Source organism: Perkinsus marinus, assembly GCF_000006405.1.
Source record: "Perkinsus marinus ATCC 50983 genomic scaffold scf_1104296956026, whole genome shotgun sequence".
Taxonomy (NCBI): Eukaryota; Perkinsozoa; order Perkinsida; family Perkinsidae; genus Perkinsus; species Perkinsus marinus.
The window spans coordinates 1-1,046 of record NW_003207601.1 but is presented as its reverse complement, the minus strand read 5'-3'; the positions used below and the strand labels follow the sequence as shown (position 1 = coordinate 1,046).

Sequence of the window (1,046 nt, the reverse complement as noted above, 5' to 3'; positions counted from 1 at the left end):
TCGACTTCACAGCTCGCATACCTACAACCCGAGTAGAATACACCCCCTCTACGAGGCACCTCACCGTAGTCATAATGATCTTGACTAGACAACTGCTCACTGCTCAACTTGAACGTGCTGACCATCTTCTGCGCCAACGCTCTACCCGATGCAAAGCCATAGGCATAGAACATGATCTCACCGATGAGGGCGTAGTCAGGGACCATCATAGCCATTGGTCGGAAGAGTGCCTGTTGGAAGGGATTATTGAGTGATAGCCGCAGTGATTACCGACCTGTAGGTTGTCAGGTAGCTCAGTTCGACCAGCATACCCAGGGTTCATGGTGATGAATACGTTGAAGGTCGGCCTCATATTGATAGTAGAACCCTCAAATTCCAACTCCTTTGATTCAGAGTAGCTGCTCAGCTCGGCCTTAGCACCAAATAGGACCAACAGCTGCTGGGCTATCACGGAGAGCACTTCTATGTAGATACGATTGAACTCATCGAAACAACACCTGGAGAGGAGAAGGAGGAAGCTGAGCCACTAAGGATGAGGCTTGATGACGATACCATGCTCCAGAACAGGCAAGACCCTTGAAGAACTTGCCAACCATAATGTAGTCCATCTCAGGAGAGCAGTTGAATACAACACACTGCTTGGCCAGGGCCTTAGCAAGATCCTTGGTGGTCTCGGTCTTTCCCGTACCTACTTCGTATCTTACCAACTACAACCTGTGGATTCGAACCCCTCACCAGCAGGGCCAGCAGGCGCCCCTCCTAGATTGAGGCTTTGGGCTCCCATTAGAGTCATATAGCACATGTCAGTGAGTGGGGTTATTACAAGTCGGAAGGTGTTGCCAAGATACTCGTACCTACACAAGTAGGCTGCCCCTCTTATACCAACCTAGACAGCCGACCGCCTACCCATAGGGGAAGTCCGTCTGGACCATCATAACCCAACAGTTCTCTCTACCAGTATCGTCTTTATTCCAATAGTATCTCAACTGTGAGATCCACTCAAATGCCGAGGTAGAAGTGATAGCCTCTTCATTGAGCTTCTCCAC

General features: G+C 49.9%; 1 protein-coding gene across 1 annotated transcript; it reads right to left on the bottom strand.

The window, feature by feature from the left end:
• Positions 1-64: 64 nt before the first annotated feature.
• Pmar_PMAR009138 (dynein heavy chain, putative) lies at positions 65-986 on the bottom strand (the record flags this gene model as incomplete). Its single annotated transcript, XM_002775304.1, has 5 exons — positions 65-230; positions 275-497; positions 553-688; positions 736-854; positions 907-986. Coding segments are annotated over 5 exons (724 nt in total), but the record flags the coding sequence as incomplete, so codon positions are not given.
• Between the last annotated feature and the right edge of the window lie 60 nt (positions 987-1,046).